Source organism: Candoia aspera, chromosome 1 (assembly GCF_035149785.1).
Source record: "Candoia aspera isolate rCanAsp1 chromosome 1, rCanAsp1.hap2, whole genome shotgun sequence".
Classification (NCBI taxonomy): domain Eukaryota; kingdom Metazoa; phylum Chordata; class Lepidosauria; order Squamata; family Boidae; genus Candoia; species Candoia aspera.
The window spans coordinates 13,451,874-13,473,008 of record NC_086153.1 but is presented as its reverse complement, the minus strand read 5'-3'; the positions used below and the strand labels follow the sequence as shown (position 1 = coordinate 13,473,008).

Below are 21,135 nucleotides of genomic sequence, written 5' to 3'. Positions count from 1 at the left end.
CACCCATGGGGATTGGTTGATGCCAGATAAATGTAGTTTCTGGTTGCTTGAGAGTTACTATTAAATTATATTTAAAGTATTATTTATTTGATTTTTTTGCCGGTTGCTTGAGAGTGAGTTCCGGTGAACTGAGAGTCTACTGTATCTTAAAGTTGCCAAGGTTGAGAAATATTGTCCTAGAGCTTTCACATTTGAGGGGAGAGTCCTATATCTGGGAATACCAGAAACAGCTTTCCTAAAACATAGTTACTGTATGGCATTTGCTCTCACGAGATGTGGTAAAGCTCTTAACTGGTTTTACAAAGGTGTAAAGAAAAACAGACATGCCAAATTAATTTTTAGCCTCTGAAATCAGAGATGTTTGCCTTAGTTCTTTAAAAATTAGCAAGTGTGTTCTCTAGGACAGGTAGCAGCCTATTTCCCAGTTCATCTGGAGGGAAACACTAGACTTAAATTTTATCTTTTTAATGTTTTATTTATTTTATTGTAATTCCTTTGATTGTTGTGAGCAGCCCAGAGTCACTGAGACTCAAGTGGTACACAAGTTCAATCAATCAATCAATCAATCAATCAATGACAACAGAAGACTGGATGGGTTTCTGCTGGCATCTATGGAAAAACACTGACGGTAACCCTGAATGAAGGTAACACTGAAAAGGAACATGCTAACAACATAAATGAAAGAAATAACACTTTTAGAAGTGAAATAGATTCTGCATCCTTAACATACTTCCCACTCTCCCGTGGATGGAAGATGTCAGATTAGCCTTTCTCAACCTTCTGACCCTGGAGGAACCCTTGAAATATTTTTCAGGCCTTGGGGAAGCCCTGCACATTCAGGCTCAAATGTAGGCCAGAAGTTACAAAATTACTGTAATTCGTTTCATGTATATATGCATTAACAGGATTCTTAAACTATAGAATGAAATTTCTCTCTTTAATGTGAAGTTGCCGGAATTTGAAATAATTTTTTAAAATAAATTGTGATCTCCCAGGGAACCCCTAGTGACCTCTTGCAGAACCCTAGGGTGCTGTGGAACCCTGGTTGAGAAACCCAGTGTTTAGACCTTTGGTATATATCTTATTCTCAGATTGGCTGGTGGATTATCTCCAAGCATGGTATTAATGCACAATGCTGATGGCTGGCAGAGGACCTGTGGTGATTCTGTTAAAACATTACATTATGGGCATCCCTTCTTCATAATTTGAGAAAGAGGGAGCAGGATGCATCCAGCCTCAAACAGCAGGCTTTCTTTTCTGCCTCACTGTGTAAATCTGCATACATTGCTGGCCTGCTCTCTGCTGGGCTATACACCATTTTTATTTATTTATTATTCACATTTCTATTACCGTCCATCTCCCCCCAAAAGGGGGACTCGCCCATCATCACTCTTGTCATTTTTTATCCTTATCTTTTATTGATATTATTGTAATTTCTTTGATTGTCGTGAGCTGGCCAGAGTTGTTGAGAGTTGGGCGGTATACAAATTATTATTATTATTGCTAATCGTAAGCGAGACTGCACAAGGATGAAAAGCTGCTTCATACCAAGGTGGACTGTTCTTCCATCCAGCTTGGCCTGCACTGTCCTTCCCCAACTCGCTATTTTGGATGATTCCTATCATTCCCAACCATGCAGGTTGAGCATGATGGAAAGTGTAATCCAAGGTACTGGGCATGACTGGGATTGTTTTCCCAGTTCTGCGTAGACTTCCTGTGGACTATACCCATTACCTGGCCCTTGCAAAGCATGTGCTCTGTCACAGAGCTCTGATCGCTTCCATTTCCTTAGTCCAAGCATTTGGCTTCTTGGGCTCAGACTGAACTACTATAGCTCAGCAGGCAAAGCAGCTGTTCGGCATGGAGAAGGTTTTAAGTTCAATCTTTGCTTCCTCCAATTAAAAGGATCTTATAGAGGAAAATGGGAAAAGACCCTTGTGGTGATCTGACTTAATTCAAGCTCTCTTTGCCAAGTTCCCAGCTGTCTCTTACAGAGAAAAAAAAAAGGGAAGATTTCCTTGCACTGAGATAAATAGCAGCCGGGTGCCACAGAATGCTGACCGACATGCTCTCACAACTCAGAAGAACACACACACAATAAAAGATAAAGCTAAACCATATGTTCCACTTGGCAAGTCTGCTTGGAATGCCAGGCCACGCGAAGAGAGTTAGTCCTCTCCGCTCTAAAGACACAGCAAGAAAGAAAAGCCAAAAAAAGGACAAATACATCTTGAGTAACTGCAAAGACTCAGAGGCTGTCTTCTCACAAACATACTTATTGCGGTCAAGACCCAGCAAATACATTTGCTGAACCTGTTTAGGTTTTTGGGTAGCTTAGTGATGACGGGAGGCCAGCCTGCTCTATAAACTCAGAAAATGGGTCAAGTCTTTAACCAAGTTGTGTGAATGCTGCCAGGTTGTGCAACTGGAATATGTCAGGTGTGCACACACACATGCACACAACTATTGAACTGTTTGGTTGTGCCTGACTGAATTTCCAAAGTTGTGTTTTAAAAAAATAAATGCACATTTGAAAAGGGGAAATGGGGGACATCGGGAGTTTTTATGGACTCAGGCAACAATCATTTCCAACCTCCCCAGCCCCCAAACCAAACCCAAGAACAGCCAGGATGGATCAGGCAAAAGGTCCATCTAATTACTGTGTGGTTCCAGGGTGAGTAATCAGATGTCACAAGCCAGGGATTAAAGAGGTATTTCAACTCTGTTGCACATTCTCAGCAGAGCTGCTGGGGTAGTTTAAATTTATAACTAGCTTGTGGCATTGCAATCCATAACCATCTGGAAATCACAAAAGCTCTGTGGGTTAAACTGTTTAGGATACTGCTTAGTTCAAAATGTGAGGACCTCAGCTTTTCAGAAGGGAACTCTAAACTTCTGTCTGGCTAACTTACCCAGCTAGAGCCCTAACCCAGCACTGTGGACTCTATCCCCAAGTGATCCTTGCTGTCTCCTGTGGCTGCAAGTTCTACAGATTAATCATGATTCATGCTTTCTTTTCCTGCTCTGGTTCCTTCTCATGAATTTCATCAGATAACTCCAAGGGTTGTGAGAAACACTATCTCTGCCTATCTTAGTTAGTCCTTTTGCAAACTTCCATCAACTCTCCCAAGCTAGTTTATAAAAATGCTTCAGCTATTTTTGAGGAACCATCTCACAGAGTTTGGCAGAAGTGGGCTTGTGTATACCCTACATATTTTGGGCTGCCTTGGATTAAAAATGAAACTATTCCTGACTTCTTTGATTATTTACCAATCAAAGCAAATATTTGTAGCTCGGGTGCTCTCTGAACCTTGTTGTTTTCTTGCAGACCTTTCATTGCCAGACTAGGCAACATCTTCAGTGCGAAGGGGGAGTGGGTCTTGCTCTCTGTTTATATACCGTGGTTTGTCCAGCTTGTGTTGGTGGGGGTGTTGTTCTCTCCTTGGGAGTTCCTTGATTGGGCTGTTGTTTGCTGCTTGGTTGATTGACTGAGTTAATAGTTCCTTGATTAGGATGTATTGTGCTGTTTGATGGTTCATCTGGTGTTAATCCTAGTGTTGATTTTTGCATCTCTGGGTGTTGATTGCTGATGAGGAGGTGTTCTGGTCTTTTGGCTTTTCTATTGTCTCTTTTGAATGGTATGTAAACGTTGTTCACCTCTATGTGCCTGTTGATGGCTACTTTGTCTGAGTGCCAAGCTTCCAGGAATTCTCTAGTGCTTTTGGATTTGTCTTGGTTTAGAATGCTCACAGTTTTCCAGTTGAAAGTATGGTTAAGTCTGTCCATGTGTTGTCAGATTAAGGAGTTTTCATCATGTTTTCTGACTGCTAGTTGGTGTTCGTGGATGTGCTCTGCCAGTCTTCTGCCTTCTTTTTTTTTATTATGTGCCATCAAGAAGGTGTCAACTGTTAGTAATCACATAGATTTTCTCCATTATGATCTGTCCCTAACTTGGTCCTTCAATGGACTTAATTACAGCAGAGATGGGTGAACTGTTGGAAGAACTGAAGGACCAGGTTGGAACAGATCCTCCTGTACAAAATCTACCAATGTGGTTGCCAAGATTCAACAATGGCTTGATAGCATATAATCAATCAATCAATTAATCAATCCATCAACTTGCTCCTAGTCCAGCATCTTCATCATTACACCACATTGGCTCTTGGGCTGAGAGAATGGGATTGGCTCAGAGTCACTGAGGGAGCTTCTGTGGTTAAGGAGAACCCAAACCTGTGCTTCTCCAACCCTAATCCAGCACTAACCACACACCACACTGGTTCCAATAACCGTCCAGCAACATGTGGAAAAGCACAATCTCCCCAATTCTGTTCTATATACCATTGTGGGAAAATAAAAATGGTATGCTTTTACTTTGGTTGAATGAAATATAGGTAAAAAGAAGGGGGGTTCTGGCCTTAAACATCTCAGATCAGGTTATGCTTATCCATACCACTGACATCAACCATATCAGAATGAGATCTGGGAATTATATGCAACACACTTTCCGCACAGAAGTGGGGTAAAATGTAGTTCAACATCACTGACAGTGCCTAGTAATGGTTCACTAGCAACTAAAATCCTTGAGGCTGAAATCTTTTTTAAATGGGAAACCAGGATCTAATGTGTGAGCAGTGCTATTGAACTATGGATCTCTTGCACTTGCTGTTTCAATGTATTATTTACTTAAAGGTGAATTTAATTTTTTGAAAAAAATTCAGGCTCATATGCTAAGAGGCACCGTTCATGGAACACAACATAACATATTTTAATACTTGAGAGCAAAATGTTTCTTTAAAGGTGAGCTTCCCAAAGTGGTGCTCGTGGGTATTAACTAGCTTAAAATACCTTTCTTCATATCTGTAAGTCTCCATGGATCACTGTTGATTAAAGTGGTCATACTCCAAAGTGAATTTATAAATTGTAGCTGCCACTTTTATTTTCCAAATAAAATAAAGACCCCAGAAGCAAACACAGAAGATAACAATGACAGGTGCCTGCAGCCCAGAGTCAAAGGAAAATTACTTTGGGATAAAGTAGCAAGTGTCTGTAAAATGGGTATCTAAACAGAAACTATGAGTTCAAAAGATCTGTTTCATGTCTCAGAACTCAGATTATTCCCTTCCTAGTACTTAAGCTTTTGGGGAAGATCTTTCTTTAGCTCACACATTTTTTTCCTTGTAGGAAATGGTTGTTTTGTGGCTGAGCGCGTGCAACGTGGCAGCCATTTTGTGAAAAAGAATCCACCTGGGCGGCAGACATTTTATGACAGATGCTCAATGCAACAGCCATCTATCACACTTAATTTGCTGATGTATTTATCACACGTTTATTCTGCCCAATGACAGAAGTTCTCAGGGTGGTGAGCAATCCATCAAAATATGTTATTAAAAAAATAAAACGATATTTAAAAAAAAGAAACAGCAGAGAGAACAGCACAAAAGATGAGCTAAAATACAGGAACATCACATGTTCCCCAATAACCAAAAGGTACCCAAAGGATAAGGGCTCCGATAAATAAAATAATCAGCTAGGAATCACAGAGCTGCACAAAAACCTTCTCAGAAAAAGACAGACCAAAAAAGATCTGTTTTAAGAAAAAACTGATCCACTTGGAAGCCTATAACTGTCTGGGATGAGAAGAATGATGGGACACCGGTCCCTTGTGCCTATCAGCTGAACTGACCTGATCAGTGGGCATCTTAGCAGGTATTCTAAAGCCCAGCAAAAAAAAAAAAAAAGACAGGTTCAAACAGTTTATGGGTGTTTTTGGAAATAAACTCTCTCAAGCTTGATTCTTTTTTAAAAATTCCTATTCTAGCCTACAGGCCTGGGATTTCTAGGTAGTATCCCATCCAAGTACTAACCAGGCTTGATCCTGCTTAGCTTCTGAGCCCAGGCTGGCCTGGTATTTCCATCTGCTTACAAGAGAAGTCAGGTGGCTCATAAGTTTAATTTATTATTATTATTATTTTACAGCATTTCCCTATGGTCATACAGTACATTCTTCTGAAGCTCCTCTGAAATCAGTCACTGGAGGAGGATGCAGTACAAAATGGCAGAGAATCTGTTTTGCCTGCAGAAGACATTATCTTTGATTCCTGGAATCTCTCTACAGAACTAAAAAAAAGTCCTGCCTGAATTCTGCTGTGTGAAAACAAACATCAACCTTCCCTATTTGGATCTCAATTTTTCTGGATGCTCCCCTGTCCTCAACAGCACCACCTGGAGCAGGAAGCTGTATTTTGCAGCCTGGCCAGTCCTAGGAATACACATTTAGATCCTTATGAAATTCAGAGTTTAAAATTGCAGTGTTAAAGATTTAAGAAAGGGGTGTGTGTGTGAGAGAGAGATTGAATCTTACAGAGTCTAAAAACATTTATTTATTGCAGTCTAAACATTCGCAGATTGAAGTCCAACTTATTATTTGAAACTTTTTTTTTTGAGGAAGACAATTTAAAAATGTTATGTAGTTTGAACTTCCTTGAAGGGTAGCTTAATAGGTAAGGAACTAGGCGTTGCTGAGTAATGCATATGCCCTTCAGAATATTGACATCTTTGCATCAACCAGATGCTGTTAAAAGAATATACACAAAAATACACCAAATAATGTCTCCTATGATGGTCTTTTGGAAAGATGTGTACCAGCAGAAAAATGGGTACCTAAGCATAAAAGAAAGGAGAGTCCTATTTGCATAAAAGTAGAATATGCTAATTTGCCCACATGGTGGTACACTTAGAAATAAGAGCTGTGATTTAAGTGGAAAGCCATGATATATTGCAAAAGTGGAGAAGACTGCAATCAGTTGTATACCTGCACATTCTAGGTGCTAAGGTCAATGGGGAACTTCAGGACCCATGTGGCTTTCTTTCCTTATGATCCTTTTATCTTCCCAATGAATTTTCCACAGACCTGCTTTCAAATACGGCAGCCCTTCCCAATCTGGTGTCCCCTAGATGTGTTAGGTCTCCAACTCTCAGGTTTTCTAGACAGATGGGAAAGCTGGGGGTGTCAGCTGAAACACTTGGAGGCCACCAGTTTGGGGAAGGTTGATTCTCCTGCGTAATGTTAATCTCTCTCATCTGTTGTGTTGCCCAGCCAGAATTTAACATTTACTGTGTTCACTCAGAATGGACATCACAGAACTAAAAGGTGGAGTGAACGAACAACTGCCGAGAGATTTCGGGAGATGTACAAATGTAATTAACAACAACTGTATTAGTGTTGCTACGAGGGTCAATTTTATACATGAAAAGCAAGGATCTTCCTATATACAGTACATGCACCAAATCGTAAATATGTGGAAAGGCCTTGGGAGGATTTCTAGTCCAACCACCTTCTTTGATGCAAGAAATCCATAGCACCAGAGATGGGAAATTTCAGGCCTCCAAATGTTGCACTACAGATCCCAGCAGCCCCAGCTGAAAAAGCCAATGGAGAGGAATAATGGGAGCTGCAGTTCTGCAATATCTGGAGGACCATAGATTGCCCAACTGAGTTCTAGCATCCAAGACAGAATTGTCCAGACTTTGAAGGCCTCCAGCAAAGGAGAGCCAATCATTCTTATAGCATCCAGAAATTTCTCTAAGATTCAACTCAGATGTGTCCATCTGTAATTTACACCCATCAGATCTGGGACAGCAGTTAGCACATCTCTGCCCTCTTCTAGATGACAGTGTTTCCAATTCAAAGTATACTTACCTGCCTCTTTTCCCACATTTTCTGAGGTAAAAACACAGATTTCCTTCCGTACTTCATCATGCTGTCATCCAGTAAATCCAAACACTGCCTATTAGCAGCAGACCCAAACATTCTGAAAAGGTTCACCAAAGATCCAGTGTGTCCACCAGATCCAATGTAGATTCTAAAATGGGGTGTTGGCTGGCTGCAAAATCCATCAAGCCCATCCTTAATTCTGCCAAGACTTTTTTTTTTGCCTTTGCTAATAGTTTTCTCACTTACTAAGTTGAGCCACTTAATTGGCTGCATTTAACAAAGCCAAGCAGTGGAAAGAATAAATAAATACGTAAATCCAGATCTTGCCTGCCAAGCAAGAGAAGACAGTGGCCTCTGAGACATGCTTTATTTCTTTTGGGTGGAAATCAGGGGATTTATTTCTGCATCTTATGAAATCACATACCCACCATTGCAGATTCTTATTCCATACTAATCTCATTAAATACAACTGGCATCCTATCAATCATCTGCAATAAAAATTTAAAATTCCCAGCTACCTATCCCTATCTTTCATAATTGGGCATGGAACAATTATGCGGGCAACATTTTCTTTAAATGATCTGGTTAAGAATTTGAAAGTTGAGAGTTGTATGAAACAATTAAGAGTATGACTCAGCTTGCAACCCCAAATCTGTCTACTAGAAAGCTAATTTCATGGGATTCAGTGGGGATTACTCTCTAGTAAATGTGTTCAGGATTGCAGCTTCAGTTGTATGGGCAATGACAAACCTGTTTCTGGACTGCAGCATTTCAGCTGTGTGGAGACTTCACAGATACCATAAGATAAATTCCATATATAATATAAAGTTCCTGCATATCAAAACAAATGTAATAGGAAGGATGGTGGAATCTGCTGCCAGCAGCTGTGTTTATGGCAGCCGATTTGTGTGGCTATAAAAGATTTTTAAAATCTTTTGCGATGGATTCATGGAGGATCAGACTATCAATGGCTATTAATACCATTGTGAAACCTCATTTTAACTGATTAAGTAGGGGAGAGGTGGTTGTTATTCCTGAAAGTCCACTGAATCAAAAAGTATACCATTTGCATAATGCCATCATTATGCAAATGACACAAATTGCAGCAGAATTTGGTGTGTTGCATGCAAAGTCTGGAAAATCAAGGTTTTACTGTATAATGACTTTTACTAGGCAATAAGCTGTAAATACTGGTTGCTGGGAAGCCACAGTGGAAGGGATCTTTCAGCCTTTAATCCAAGCTTGTTGTTCCCTTAACTGCTTTCAGGCAGTCCCTGTGGGCAGAGTGATGGACTCATGGGGATGATGACCTATTCAACAGGGCTCAACTTCTCAAGGATTCTGGCCTTGACTTTTCTAGGGCAAACTAGCTACTTAAGAACCTGCTTGAGTTTTCTGAACGTAAGATATGGCTGACAAGGAAAAGGCGAGGGGGCCTTTCATTACTGATGCTACCACTATAGGGTTCTCTCCTAGGGGAAGGTAGCTGTGTGGCCTACTGAGAAGAGCACAAAGCCTCATTGGACAAGCCCAGGTTAAAGTGCAAAGGCTGTGTGATGTCATCCATCAGAGCACCAGAATAACAGGTAAGTATACAAGTGCTGCTGTTTTGTTTGACTTTACTGGTAAGTTAAAATTGGAACACTTCACAATAGAAATCAACATAGGCAAATGTTACCCAAATCAGTACCTTTTTACCCTTTTTCTGTTTCTGGTTTTACTTGTATCATTTTACTGGGGGGTTGGGGGAGATAGTTCCTCTTTTGCGAAGCAAGCAGAATACTTCCTGTTTTGCCAATGGACATAAACCCTATTTTCAGATTAGCTTTTAATCACAAACCTACTGTTTTATTGTGTTTCTGATGAAGTTCTCCTTTTCCTTTTCAAAAAAACAATGTCCTTTTTACTTCCACTCCGGGTTGAACTGCATTCTCTTTTTATTGTATTCCAGTTTGTTAATTATTAAGATAAACAACCAAATGAACAGAAAACTAGCAAGCCACAGAAAAGAACAGCAGAGAAAAGTCCACAATATTTCTCTCTTAACCAGTACTGAAACCTTATTTTTCCAAAGCATTAAGGAGCACTAAACTTTTACATGTAGAAACTGGTGTTCCAGGACAAACTTTCTCTTGGATACTTGCAACTTTCTATGTGCAAGTATACAGTCAGGACCAGAAATATTGGAACAAAGATAACTGTTCTGGCATTTGGCCTCTGTACACCACCACATTGAAAGGAAACACACCCAGATGGGAGCAAAGTCAGGAGTTTCAGCTGTAATTCAAGGAGTTTGACAAAAGTGGGGCACTAACCATTAGGAAGTACAGCCAGTGGCATACACCCCCCCCCATCTTGGTGGCTCATAAGTAATGGAACAAATCAACTTCATTACAAACATGAGGATCACCTTTAATACCTGGATGAAAATCCTTTGCAGTCAATGACCGCCTGAAGTCTGGAACCCATGGACATGACCAAATGCTGAGTTTCCTCCCTCAAGATGCTTTGCCAGGCCTTTACTGCAGCTGCTTTCAGCTGCTGCTTCTTTGTGGGTCTTTCTGCCTTCAGTCTTGTCTTCAGTAAGTGAAAAGCATGCTCTGTTGGGTTGAGATCAGGTGACTGACTTGGCCATTGAAGAACATCCCACTTCTTTGCCTTGAGAAACTCTTGGGTAGCTTTTGCTGTATATTCTGGGTCATTATCCATCCGCAATATGAAGCGGTGTCCTATCAGTTTGGCAGCATTTGGCTGAATCTGAGCAGAAGGTATAGCCCTATACACTTCAGAATTCGTCCTGCTGCTTTTATCGGCAGTCAGGTCATCAAGAAACACCAGTGACCCGGTTCCATTGAAAGCCATACATGCCCATGCCATAACACGGCCTCCACCATGTTTGACAGATGATGCAGTATGCTTTGGATCATGAGCTGTTCCTTTCCTTCTCCATACTTTTCTCTTTCCATCATTCTGGTGCAAGTTAATCTTGGTTTCATCAGTCCAAAGAATCTTATTCCAGAACTGGGCAGGCTTTTTTAGGTGTTTGCTGACAAAGTCTAATCTGGCCTTTCTGTTCTTGGGCGTTACCAGTGGTTTGCACCTTGTTGTGAAGCCTCTGGATTTACATTCATAAAGCTGTCTCTTGACTGTAGATGTTGACAACGACATGCCTACCTCCTCAAGAGTGTTCTTGACCTGGCTAGATGTTGTGAAAGGGTTCCTCTTCACTATGAGCAGAATTCTGCGGTCAACCACTTTGTCTTCTGTGGTCTTCTAGGCCTTTTGCTGCTGCTGAGCTTGCCAGTTAATTCCTTCTTTTTCAGGATGTTCCAAACTGTTGTATTGGCCACTCGCAATGTTTTTGCTCTCTCTGATGGGTTTATTTTGTTTTCTCAGCCTAATGATGGCCTCCTTCACTCGCATGGACACCTCTTTGGACCTCACATGGAGAGTTCCAGTGAACAGCTACCAAATGCAAATGTAACACCCAGAACCACCTCCAGGCCTTTTATCTGCTTGATTGGTCATGGGGTACCCAGGAAACAGGCCACACCTGGCCATGCAGCTGCTTGTCAGCCATTCATTCCATTACTTATGAGCCACCAATGATGGGGGTGTGTGTGTGCCACTGGCTGTACTTCCTGAATGGTTAGTGCCCCCCTTTTGTCAAACCCCTTGAATGACAGCTGAAAGTCCTGACTTTGCTCCCATCTGGGTGTGTTTCCTTTCAACTTCAATGTGGTGGTGTACAGAGGCCAAATGTCAAAACAGTTATCCTTGTTCCAATATTTCTGTTCCTGACTGTATATACACATATACACAAACACCTCTGTGTGTGTGTGTGTGTGTGTAATTGTATTTACAACCTTATGCATACTTATTTGGCATTTAGGTCTCAGGGTAGCTGGCTCAGGTCGACTCAGCCTCCTATCCTTCCGAGGTCGGTAAAATGAGCACTCATCTTGCTGGGGAAGGTGACGACTGGGGAAGGCAATGGCAAACCACCCCGCTATAGTCTGCCAAGAAAACATTGTGAAAGTGACGTCCCCCCAAAGGGTCAGACATGACTCAGTGCTTGCACAGGGGACCTTTCACCTTTTCAAATATGCATAGGACTGTGCGGCACCTCTCTGCAATTTAGTTTCAGCATTTGAGACAATAAACATGCATGTAAGATGACCCTGTAAACAAGAAGAACTAAGCTGAGGCAATGTTTAAAGTCAGTGGGCATACAGGTGGTCCTCACTTAACAACCACAATTGGGACCAGAATTTTGGTCGCTAAACTAAGTGGTCATTAAGTGAATCCAACCTGATTTTATGGCCTGTTTTGCAGCAGTCATTAAGCAAATCATCATGGGGGTTAAGTGAACCACGGGGTCGTTAAGTGAATCACACCATTCCCCATTGATTTTGCTTGCCAGAAGCCAGCCAGGAAGGTTGAAAATAGCGATCATGTGACCCCAGGATGCTGCAATGGTCATAAATGCAAACTGGTTGCCAAACATCTAAATCACGATCATGTGACCGTGGGGATTCTGCGACGGTCATAAGTGTGAGTACTGGTTGTAAGACAGTTTTTTCAATACCATTGCAGGTCCAAACCGTCACTAAATGAATGGTTAAGTGAGGACTACCTGTATCTGGAATTTGGGAAGCATGTTGTGAACATTCATTTACCAAAAGGCAAATGAATCAGAATGCTCCCTACCATTGCTGTAGCCCTTGAGTCTTTTCTACCATCTCGGTTTACATAGATTCCTCTTTGAGTAGGGGGATATGCTTCCCAAAAAGCAGAGTTGTACCAACCTTATTCATCCTTTAAAATTAGTAACTGAGGTCCTTCTCTTTGGCTTCCTCTGAGCACTATCAAGCTGGTTAACACAAAAGACAGGGCCTTTTCCACCATGGCCCCATCACTGCAAGTTTTAAGAAAGCTTACCTTACTTGGGTTTTTCTTAAAAGGGTTTCACTGTAACATTCTGACTTTAGCTTTAACTGACTCTTCTTTCAATAAAATGCCACAATATTTGCTACTACTCAATGGTTTTATTATAAGTTTATGATTGTAAGACACCTATAGGGGTAGCATCTATGTCCTTAAAGGTGGACATACACTGCAAATATTTTAATGAATAAATAAGTAAAAATTAAACTCTGATGACCATCACGTGGCTCAATAGGAAAGCACATCCTGTTCACGTGGGAAGCTCAATGAGTTCTCCTAGTACAGTCTAAAATTGTATTAGCCTTCCTTGCAGCTACATCACACTGCTGGCTCATGTTGCTTTCATGACTGAATTTGTGTTGCAGGAATTAGGACTGGAAAGAACAGCACTGAATGTTGACATTATCCATCAGGCGGGGCCACTGGGAGAATGAAACCTGGCCCCATCCACTGGATGGAGAGAGAGAAGTTGCAAGGTACTTGCTTCTCCCTCTTGGTCAAAAAGAACAGCTTCCAGTTGCTCCGGATGAGAGAGACAGACCTTGTCCCCATCCAACAGCAAAGGAACAGGAACCGCTAATTGATCTTTGATGCAAGAACACGAACAAAGGAAGATCATCCATGCCTGAATAGCACAGACGGGTCTACTTTTAGCTCACCACTCTTTTTTTTTTTCTTTTTCTTCTACTTCCCTTGCCTTATGCCGTTTGTTTGGTTTGTTTTATAAGTCTGAGAGTTGGGTTTTATTCTCTCTGTTTCAGGAGATCAAATTTTGAAAAGCACTGTAATAAATACAGAAAGAAAGCAATCAGACAATGTAAGTTTATGAATGGGATAGAAAAAAAAATCAGAGAAAGTCATTTCCTTTCAAATCACCAATGAAATATCCAGTGGACCAGAGATAGCCCAAACCAAAAGGAAGCATATCTTCATCCCAGGGCCTACTTGGCTAGTGGAACTCCCTGCTACCAGATGCAGGGATAGATTCTACTGTAGCTTTAAACAGTTCCACCGTCACTTAAAAGGATCTTAGAGAGAATGAGGGAAAAGCTCATTTCAATCCAGTTCAGTCCAATGCCACATGTAGGTTGGATTCACACAACACACTAAGCTCATGATCTGCTTTGCCATGGTATAATCTCCACTGGCAGAGTTCACACTACATGCAAAGCCACAAGGCTTGAATTACCAACCATGATGGTTAGGTTTACAAAATAAACCTCATTATGGAACAGTGCTCTATATGAAATAAGATACAGAGTCAGTTTTGAAGTAGTAGGATTTGAAGGGAAACCATACTTACTTAAACAATTTACATCCAAGCATTCTATTACTAGGCCTGTAAAGCAGGATATCTAACCAACTTACACAACTAACCATAAAAATGCAAATGCAATAATCTTAGGGCTTTAAAACATTTTAAACTGCAGATTGGGTAATATGCACAGATTCTTCACTGCTGATGCTAGTTACTGTCCTGGTTATTTAAAGTTTAAAGACACACACCAGAGTATCTAAATCACCCATGCCAGCTCAAGGTGGAGGCAATGAGACAAGAAAAAGCAAATATATGCCGATAATTACTACTTCCCCAACTTCAGTTTTGGACTTTGAAGAAGCAGGATAGAAAGGGTTTGATGCTCTTGAACCTTGGTGTTGGAGAAAATTCCTGAGAATACCATGGATAGCCAAGAAAACAAGCAATTGGATCATTGAATAAATCAACCCAGAGTTCTCACTTGAGGTTCAAAAGACCAGGCTCAAATTATCCTACTTCAGACACATTATGTGAAGACCCAGCTCTCTGAAAAGGTTCTAATGCTGGGAAAGGTGGAAGGAAAGAGGACAACCAGCAGCAAGGGGGAGGGACTCAGTTACAGTGGTGATGGGGGCACCATTGGAAGACCTGAAGGACTAGGTTCATTCTGGAGAAGGTCTATGTGGTCACTAAGAGACAACACCAACTTGACAGCATATAATCAATCAATCAAAGTTTATAATGTGTATATTACAGTACTGACTTCTCCCTGGACTGTTAAGGGACAGTATCTACTTTTGCCAACCAGTGAGTTCTGGGTATCAACAAAATGTGAGATAATCTTCTGTAGAACCATCATTTGTTTTCTCCCCTCTTTGATTTGTGAAGTTTTTCCCCTAGAAATACTATACCAAGGTCTTCTACTTGCTTTTCCCCAACCCAGCACACATCAGATCTCATCAGATTACCACCACTAGAATTCCAAGCCAGCACAATCAGCCATGCTAACTGGGAATTCTGGGATTTGTAGTCCCAACAAGTTTAAGAACAGGAAGAGCCAAGGGTAGAAAAGAATGTGTGTTCAGCCTAGCAGCTAAAATAAATGTTATCACATTTTCTGCCTGTCTCCTTTACCTCTAGCAAAGAATGCAAAGCATGGGGAAGCAATGGGCTATTGTTTAAGACTGATTTCCTCTAGATCAGGGCTTCTCAACCAGGGTTCCATGGCACCCTAGGGTTCTGCGAGAGGTCACTAGGGGTTCCCTGGGAGATCATGATTTATTTAAAAAATTATTTCAAATTCAGGCAACATCACATTAAAGAGGTAAGTTTCCTTCTTTATTTTCAGTTTAAGAACACTGAATGCATATATACAGGCCTCTTTCCAATACCTTCCACCATATTAACAATTGTATTTCAGCAGAATCTTCAAGAGGACCCCAGAAGTCATGGTTCTAGAAGACAGAGAGTGGCGTGCCCCAGCTCTAGAAATTCAGTGTCCTTGGAAGCATGTACGCATGCATGCATGCACGAACTGGTAGGTATAAACTGTGACAAACTTCCCTTTAAGGAAGAAAATGCAGGTTCTGCAATACAGGTAGTCCTTGTTTAATGACCCTAATTGGGACTAGAATTTCCATCGCTAAGCGAAGCAGTTGTTAGGTGAAGGATCATGCGACCACACTTCTTAGTGATGGCAGTTCCGATAGTCCTGGTTGCGGTTGACGGCACGCTTCTCTTGCCCTGCCATGCTCACCTTCACTTCAACTCCCCCCACCCGCCAATCTCCCCCCCATCTCTGCCCTTTTGGCTGCCCTGCACTCCGCCACCTACTACCGCCCCCAGCTGACCTTCGCCATCTTCTTCCTCCTGCTGCTGCCTGGCTGAGGCAGCTGCTGGCCCTTCACAAGGGTTCGGGGAGGCCATGCAGAGGCCTCACAAAGGGCCAGCAGCTGTCCTGGCTGGGCAGACCTTGTCAGCAGTGAGAGGGAGAAGACGGTGAAGGCCAGCTGGGGTGGCAGGGTAGGATGTGAAGTGCAGGGTGGCCAAAAGGGCAGAGATGGGGGGAGATAGGCGGGTGGGGGGAGTCGAAGCTCACACTGAGATTGTAAATGCGAGCAGGCCGCCAAGCGCCCAAATATTGATCATGTGACCGTGGGACGCTGCAACAGCCGTAGCTTTGAGGATTGGACATAACTACCATTTGCTCAGTGCCAGCTGAGCAAATGGTTGCTGAATGAATGGTTGTTAAGTGAGGACTATCTGTATACTGATATTGTCCTGTAAGAAAATCCAGAGCTGAGGTGTTCAAAGCAGACAGAGGACATTGAGCCAAAACAGGGTTTTACAAGTGCAGATCAATCTGGTGCAGGGTTTGAACCCAAAAGAGTCATGCTTAGGTCATAGTAAGCAATCTGGGGCAAGCCAGGAAGCCTTCAATTCCTTCCCATTTGGAGGGTTCCAGTGATCGGTCCAGGAACTTCCTAAAAAACCCTGCTATTTGCAGTTCAGTGACGTACCTTCTGGTGTGCTGCACAGATTCAGTCATTCCCAATAACGGTCACAATTACAGTCTTGGAATTAAACCCAGATATAACCCTGATGTTGGTCTTGGAATTAAATCCAGGAGCTGGGGGGGGGGGGAAATCATGCCCCCTCCCAAGCTTTAAACCCAGTAAGGGACCTTCAATCAATCATGGTCCCTTTTTCCTGCCAAGGGGTACTTGGGAATAACTGATTGGAGCCCACATCAAAGGTGGGCAGATCTGAAGCCAGCAGTGGGTGGAGTTAGAAACAAAAGTGGGTGGAGCTTCCCCTTCCCACTTTGGTGGCTTCTTTTCTCTGTCTAGCTGATGCTTGGAAAGGGGAACATCCCTCTGGTCAAAGGTCTTCTAAAGTACCCTGCACAACAGCAAAATCAGACTAGGGAATATTTAGCTATAAACCTTTCCTCCTTACTTCCTAGCACATTGTAGTTCTAAGATGTTTCTTCCTAGCTGGAAAGGAGACCACAGGGAGAAAATATCTTAAAGCAGTTGAATGCAAAGTGAGAAGGGAAGGGGCAAGAGATGTACCCCACCTCCCATGAGCTTGCTGAAGATTATTCCCACCCTATTTAGCCAAGCAAGTGAATATTATATATAAAATCACAACAGTGATTTGGCCATTAGTCCAGCTCATCTTGTAGGATTGTTGTGATGGATAAAAGGCAGAGGCAGATCATGTTTGCCATTACAAACTCCTACAATACAATAAAAACATTCCATAATGAAATACGTTAAAATGGGTTGGGGGAAGCCTTTCCATGAAAGGAGATGCGTAAAAAGAGAATAGGGTTTTCTCCCCCCCCACCTGAAATATGAAAGAAAAAAAGGATGTGCCTTTCAATGTAGGCTGTTCAAAATTAAGTAGCTAATAATCCTGTATGATGCCCTCTTCCGCCTTGTAAATGAGTGAATAAAAGTTGCTTCCCCTGAATGTATGTATGTTTCTATCCATCCATCCATCCTTAAATAATAACTTCATAAGTTTTTTTTTTAAGAAAAAGCATAAAAGTGTTCAAATCTGAGAATTCCACCCTGCATTACAACACAAATTGGTACAATCCAGGATTCTATTGGCTAGATGCTGTATCCAGCAGAATTGATTGGTAAAGGAGCAGTTCCTGGCTATACCACATCAGGCTGACAGTGGGGGCTGAAATGTTTCAGTGCACCTTAACAGGCTGGGAGGACACAATTTCTCTATAGAAATCACTAGTGTGCCAGAGAAAGGATTCAACCTTTGCTTAATTCTGAATGAACAGGGAGTTGTTTTTCATGGAGGGACTGAAGAACTATCTCAGTAGGTGGCAGCACTGGGTCAATTTTGTCTGGATGGAGAATCTAAACAAGCATAAGCCTAAACCTGGTTATACTTGGATGGGAGACCACTAGGGAGTCCCGGAGCTGTAGGCTAGACTGTGAAACAAAACAAAGAACAACTCCCCCGCCACATTCCAGAAAACAATGGCAAACCACTTCCATGGCTGTAGGTTGAGTCATGGCAACTGGATTTCTTTCTTTTTGGTTGAAACGTTTCAACCAAAGAAAGAAATCCAGTTGCCATGACTCAACCTACAGACAATTCCACCTGGGTGGCTGAGAATCTTCACTGACACTTCCATGTTGCTGCCCAGAAGTGTATAGACACCAAAGATCAAGTTTAACTCAGAGGTGTCTACTTTACCATACAAATATGCAATTGTTAACAGAGGTAGCATAATTCAGGAATCTGTTTTTCAGTTGTGTCTGTCCCTGATATAGAATAATTACTCTGTCCCTAGAGCGATTACGTTATTGCAAGGCACATGGGAGAGTACCAAATTCTACTGGAACGGCTATCACCTCTGTAATATCAGAGTTAAGCATTCCATCACAAGCACAACAATTTCATCCAAAGAATTTAGCCAGGTAGCTTTTTGCCTAGTAAGCCTAGTAAAAATACTGATAATAAAATACCCTTTGGAAGACTGATTTGAAAAGTTAAAGAAAATCACTGGAAAAAAGTTATCAATATTACTAGCCTCCCAGCAAAGCAAAGAATCCAACTTTTGCATTCCGTTCGGCATGTGTTTTCAAGGATTTGCAATGTGTTAAGCTAGGATATAAAAAGCTGTTGTGCTGAGGTCTGAAATGCAATATTTTTAGACAAGGAGGATTTAAAGGTTATTGGTGACATTTTAAAAACCTTTGGGATGCTTTCCCTTCTCCCATAAAGCCAAAGATTAAGAATGCAACAACGGGAGTTCTGTTGCCGTCCATCAGCAAAAAGGAACTGTGTGTTTAAAAAAACAATTCTGTTGTATTGTAGGCATAATACCCAGTTGAGTTATTCAAAAGAAGCTGTAAACAAGTTAGCAGTGGTAACATTACACAGCAAACCACATCAACTGCCAAGCCACAAATCAAAGGGAAATTTCAACCCAGTGAAGTTTTCACTGGAGATAAAGGGCAATAATGAAATTAAACTGCAAACATCCCCATTTAACCAGGCAGATTAAGATGGAAAGAAGGGGGGGGGGAAGAAAGATTATCTTTGCATTTTTAATTTGCAATTTAGTTTTAACATGCACACATACACTCGTTTTATTAGTAGCTTCCCTGAGGGCCATCAGGGGTGTGTGGTTATTAAAAATCGTTTTTGAAAGGGGTTCTCCTCAGCATACTTAAAAGGCTACAATCAAGAGACAAGAACTGAGTTCTGAAATGGTTTTTCTCAACTCCATCTCCTAGTCCAACTGCATTAAATAAACAGAGGTGGGTGAGGAAACCCATCTTTCTATTTACTATGTATTTGCAAGTCAAATTATTTGTGTGGGGGTGGGGGGGAAGGAAATCCAGTGATTGAACTCACCGGTCCAAAAAACATTTTTATTTTGTTCTGCTTATTCATATACATATATTCATCTAGCTAATCCAGATCTCCGACTTCCTTCAAAAGAACATTTATTCAAAAAGAGAGAAAGAAAATAAGGTAATATTGCAGAGGATATGCCCTCCCCCACCCGGCACATATTTATCAATAATGCCTCCTGTTTCCCAAACCTGACATGATTTTAAGAGATAGGAGTAAAATATGCAACACACAAATATCTCTTTTTCTGCCGCCTCCCGTTCTTATTGCTGTTCTTTGTTGTCCTGGGCGATGCTCCTTTCTGAGTTGTTGTTTAGCCACTTACACCTCATTATTATTAATATTATTATTATTATTATTCTTTTAAAAGCTGAGCTTGGAAATGGATGGAAGAGGGAGCCAGAAATCCCAACGCTAGTTTCCTTCAGCAACATCTTTTAAAGGAGAATAAAAAATCGACTCCACTGGGGTGGAGGGGGGGAGGGAAGAAGGGGGCGTGTTTGTGCAGAAACTCAGAGTCTCTATTGAAAAGATACTAGAAAATGAAAGAAACCATTGAGAGAAGCTCTAGCAAGAGGCTGGGGTACGAGATACATATATGTGTGTGTAGACACATCCACACACAAGTGTGTTAAAGGGGTTTCATCTCCTTAACACTAAGCCCTCTGCACCCCCCACCCCCCAATCCAAAGCCTTGGTGCCTGCAACTGATTTTTTTTTTAAAGGCTTTTTCTGTGTCGCTTCCTTTGCAGCGCAATTTTCCTTCGCTTTCCACATTTTTAACAATATGTGCCAACAATTGTTAGTTCTCAAGGCGCTTACCTGGTCTTGGAGGAGAGGAACGCCAGTTTGATCAATCCATAGGTAAACAATTGGATGCTCTCTTTCGCTATACTCGCTACTTTTAAGCGGTGCTCTAAAATGTGCAATTCCATCTTTTTTTTCTTTCTCATTTGTAGTTCATCTGTTTCGATTCTCCGCTTTCTTGTGGGCTGTTTCTCTCTCCCCCCTCCCCTTACTCAACCAGAGTATTTTTCCACTGTCTTTCCTTTTACGTTTCCAGCGCAGAAAAAAGCGGAGGGGGGGAGGCTAAAAATGACTTTAGAAAGGGGGTGAGATATGGTATTTATTAAAAAGAAGAAAGGAAGAAATTGGGGGGGAAAATACAGGAAAGGAGTTATTGCTGAGTCCAGAAGAAGTAGGAGGAATGAGGAAAGAAAGAAGCAAAGGAAAGAAAGAAAAAAAAATAAGGGGGGGCAGAAGCTGGGCAGAGAGTTGAGAGCTCCAGAGTGCAGAAAAGCTGCTGCTGTTTCAGAATGTAACAAACAACTTGCCAGTCAAACGAACCCTCAGTGGGCATGCGCAAGACGCGGAGCTTTATGGGGAATGTAGTTCGAAGGGCGGAGCGTAGCTAAGAGTTTTTTTTTCTCTCGTTTAAACAAGGAAATTGAAAAAGTGAGGTGGTTGCTTCCCAAAATAGGAGGATGCGTGCATTTCTTTCTCTATTGATCTTTTGCTGGATGGACCTCACACAAGCTGGACTAATTGTCTCAGTTTCCTGATTTTTTTGAAATTATTAACGTAGATGGCTTTCTTAATACGATGTTAAATGCAACTTTAGTGCCTGCATTTTGTGAAGAATGGGAAATTATAGAGTACCACCTATAGCGTGATTCCATGAAGGAGTAAGCCCCACTGCATTCAGTTAAATTTATTCCCAGGTAAGTATGTACTATGACTGCCGCTTTTATTTCTAAAAATATTGCTGGACTTCACTCAACCAAAAGTCTATTTTTGCTAAGCATTGTTTTTTACTTTCTTG

General features: G+C 41.6%; 1 protein-coding gene across 1 annotated transcript in view; it reads right to left on the bottom strand.

Moving 5' to 3' along the window:
• The window catches only part of CASTOR2 (cytosolic arginine sensor for mTORC1 subunit 2), a 76,666-nt gene extending 56,077 nt beyond the window's left edge, over window positions 1-20,589 (bottom strand). The window contains exon 1 of the mRNA XM_063297427.1: window positions 20,136-20,589. Coding sequence (XP_063153497.1) covers window positions 20,136-20,266 — 131 coding nt within the window. The 5' untranslated portion in view covers window positions 20,267-20,589. The remainder of the gene's footprint in view (window positions 1-20,135) is intronic.
• Window positions 20,590-21,135: the final 546 nt, after the last annotated feature.